This window comes from Malurus melanocephalus, unplaced genomic scaffold (assembly GCF_030028575.1).
Source record: "Malurus melanocephalus ecotype Western Australia unplaced genomic scaffold, MMel_1.1 scaffold_180, whole genome shotgun sequence".
NCBI classification, from domain to species: Eukaryota; Metazoa; Chordata; class Aves; order Passeriformes; family Maluridae; genus Malurus; species Malurus melanocephalus.
In genome coordinates, this window is record NW_026623412.1 from 14,500 (window position 1) to 18,444 (window position 3,945).

At 37.2% G+C, this 3,945-nt stretch overlaps 1 protein-coding gene across 1 annotated transcript in view; it reads left to right on the forward strand.

The window, feature by feature from the left end:
- The window catches only part of DYTN (dystrotelin), an 18,772-nt gene that overhangs the window by 5,212 nt on the left and 9,615 nt on the right, over nt 1–3,945 (forward strand). Inside the window, exons 4-8 of the mRNA XM_057372881.1 lie at nt 190–275; nt 1,049–1,137; nt 1,788–1,859; nt 2,205–2,368; nt 3,307–3,418. Coding sequence (XP_057228864.1) covers nt 190–275; nt 1,049–1,137; nt 1,788–1,859; nt 2,205–2,368; nt 3,307–3,418 — 523 coding nt within the window. The remainder of the gene's footprint in view (nt 1–189; nt 276–1,048; nt 1,138–1,787; nt 1,860–2,204; nt 2,369–3,306; nt 3,419–3,945) is intronic.

The window sequence follows — 3,945 nt, forward strand, 5'->3', positions numbered from 1 at the left end:
CTGGAGTTATGTTCAGTGACAACGGGTTCTAGACATAAAATATCACTGAAATGTTRCCTCAGTTATATTTATACATGTTAAAGGATACTTGTTTTGAAGTTTGCTTCCTACATAGCRATATTCTGTTCTTTAGCAGTTTAAGTTTTTATATTCTCAGTGAATATGGTGTAATTTATTTCATTTTTCTAGATCTGGAACCGGGTATGTCAAAGCTAGATCTGCTGCAGCTGCCTTAATTGCACTTTCAGGAGACACTCTACTGGCTAAATACAGAGGTAAGAAATGTATGATTTTATACASTGCCTGAAATACTGAACATTCAGGAAAATTGTCATTCTATTTTTCTTACTTTAAAAGAAAACACAATTATGCCATGTAAAAAGTAAACTATGTTGACTGTTTAGCTGTAGAGAAAGGCTGATGCAGAATAGTGCTTTTCAATCAGTGTCTGTGGCCATCTTTGCAATAAAGAACCTCAGAAGAAGTCATAGTAAAGTTTAAGGTAAGTAGAGCTTCTATTTGCCTAGCAGAAAAGAATGAAAACCCCTTAGTTTTACATTTAATTGGATTAGGAAACCATTTTATATATTTGATCCAGCAAGCTTTTAGACAAAAATGCTTCAAGAACTAAGWGTTCCTTCAAGAACAGGTAAAGGTAGCCCGTGTGTGCAGCACAAAGATTTCTGACTGAATTAAATGGCCCAAAGGGACCACAATACTAACCTCATACTCTCCTACTTTGTATTGTGTATTTCCTTYCAAATTACAATTTGCAATTACAATTCACAATTTAAATAAGGTATTTCTTGTATAGACATATTTAAATATTTTTCTTAGTGCTGTGAGAATGAGTTAATTGCTTTCTTTCTTGTTTTCCTTTCCCTCACTATGATTGCAGCAGTCACTGAGAGCCTGTTAGGTACATAATAAAGTGAAACTTTCTTGAGGGGTCCATTTGGYAGACTGCAATTACCACAGCAGTTTGAAGATAGCTTGAAGACAGTTCAGGCCCTGCCAGGATTTCAGGTTTTTTTCTTCTTGTTTTCAGCTTTCTTCCACTTTTATGCTGTYCCTGATGGGAAGGTGGCCTTGATTACTCGCAGTGCCCTGAGAAGCCTGTTAACAGACTTAAATCAGGTAAAGCCACAGCATTGCTGTTCCACAACAGATTTTGTAGGAGTGTACTAACCTAGCAGAAAAAACTCTCATGATTAATACCTTTTATGTTTGATTAACTTATGGAGCTGAAGTTAGTAGGACACTCTGTGGATGTAGGGAGCTACCATAGAAAGTAGATAAAATAATCAAATTCTGTCATTGCATCAGTGAATGTCTCTGTGCATTCATGTTGCCTGAGCTTAGAGCTCCTGGAAACAGCTGGATWCAACTGTTCCTGAAGCAGCTCCWAACTTCAGATRTCTGTACTCACTACAATAGCTTGCAGTTGCAGCAAGTTTCCTYAGKGTACAGGTATTTCCAGCTGAACTGGTGCTGAATATGGGATCTGGAAATGACCTGTCAGATCCCATGTCCTTCAGTATTGTAGTGTGGAAACATAGTATGTTGATCCATTACAGTAAGTGAGGTGGAAGCAAATCATTCTGACACATCCTGAGCTATAAGRCTGCATACTGATGGTATGAATATGAACAGGTTTTCCTTAGAACATGATGTAAAATGCATGCTGTAGATACTTCACCATCTGGGTGCTGTCACCATTGCAGCAGAGCATGACGGGAACATCTGCTTTTTATTGAGGTGTTTCTGTGCCTTTCCTCTCTATGTAGATCCCGGCCATTGTGGAAGAAGGCTGCACTCTGTCATGTGTGGAAATTGCAATTCGTGACTGTTTCCATGGGGTGAGTGAAATTCTGATGTCCTGGGAARTTATTCTGAATGTTGCTGATTGATTAAAACTTCAAGGGTATCACCGTATAGTATCCCCAAGTATCTACTTTTAGGAAGCAGGGCTGATCATCAGCCTCACAGTATGGGAGAATTTGTATCAATAGAAAAGATGCTCAGTAAAATACCACTGAGAACTCTTGCATTYATCCCAAAACCTAGGGAACCCAGTAACATTTTACATTAATGGAAAATCTATGCTAGAAAAATCCAATATCACAGCTTTTATTAGGAATTTTAGATAAGACACCAGTTTTTTCCAAGTGAATGTATGAACTTGAGACATGTATTTTTTCTAGGTTCTGAATGCAGCTATTGTCGAAGAAAAATTCCTGTCTTGGTTGAGATCGGAGCCYGCTGTTCTCCTGTGGCTCCCTACATGTTACAGATTATCAGCCACAGAAATGGTTTCTCACCAAGCTAGATGCAGAGTGTGCAAAATTTTCCCTATTACTGGCATCAGGTGTGTAAGTGGTCTTTAGCATTCACATAATTCATTCTTATCATTGTTTGCATACCTTGCAGGCTGTAACTGATGTATTAAGCAACAAACTTGGACATAGTCTAATTTAATCAGGAAAAGAGGAAAAAAGGGAACCACTGCAGTCTAGCAGTGCTCAAGCCTTCGTCCTACTTCTGTTTAGCTCACTAGCACAGACATGACTATGAAAACTTGCTGAAGGGAGACTGACTGTTCAAAGGAAAAGCCAATTAAACCTGTCTATCTCATTTCTTAGTTTTTTGTCCTGTAACCTACTTTAAGTTAGGACTCAACCTAATTAAGTCCTAACTTAACTAGCCAGTTGTATTAACTGTATTAACTGTCTTAGCTTAACATCTTGGTCATCTAAGTAATGGTATAAAATGAACATTATCCATTACCTTCTCACCAGAATGCTCAGAGAAACATTTTACTGTTACTATATTCTCACTAATAGTAAGCCTGCAGATTTAGTTTCTTGCATTTTTAGTTTTTTGCTTACAAATCCTATGTCAATCATGTAGCAATATTACAGTTTCATGAGAGCAGGAAATAGAGGTAAGCTGGTGCATAAGAAGCATATGAAGTTTTAACTGCATTCTCGAAAATGGAAATTGATGCTAGAACAATGGTTTATTCCATGGACTGCATTTCAAAGCAGCGAATAAATAAATTAGACCAAAGTCACTGGTCGGTTCAGAGAATAGTCCAACAATCATTTGTACAAAATAATTTGAATTCAGAGAACGCTAAGGAATGTCATTATTCTAACAAAGATGTTTCTTTGCATTTCCAGAGCCCAGGGATCTGAATTTTCAGTAATCAAGCTTACTTACATCAAGTTCTTACTTGTGGAGAAGTAAATAAATCTTTTTTTTTTTTTTTTTTTTTTTAATAAATAAATCTTTTTACCCTCACAGGTATCGCTGTTTAAAGTGCCTGAATTTTGATCTTTGCCAAACCTGCTTTTTCACGGACCGTCTTTGCAAACCACATAAGAGATCACATCCTGTTGTGGAGCACTGTGTGCAGGTAGAGTCCCATTGCATTGATTCATTTCCCTCTTGAGGTTCTTCACATAGACAATAAAGCAGTAGATTCTTGAGCTACATTCATTAGAAAATATTGTATGTGTTAGCCCTAATGGACATGACATGTTAGCATTATTAGTCTGGGAACAGAGAGAAAGGGAAAGGAAAAAAGCAGGCTTCAAACTTTAGAATGAGTTTTTTGTTCTGAAATAACTGAATAGAGCTATGAAATATCCCAGTGCAAGTTTTCTTCTTAAGGAGTTTTATGGCAAGTTTTCTGTTAGCAGATAATTCTCAAACCTGTGAGAAGTCCCCTCAGTGTCCCAATGCTCCTTCATCCCAATTCCAATGCACTCATTCAGAAATTAATTCATCCTAAAGTTGTACAAACTTCTGGATGAAATTTATTTTTTTCTCTTTTCTGAATATCTTCAGTTTTTGCAGTTTATTGTAAACCTTTCTCACTCATTTGTCTCTGTCTGGAATACWGCATGAAGAGGCAGCATGTGCCCAGCTAAGCTCACATAC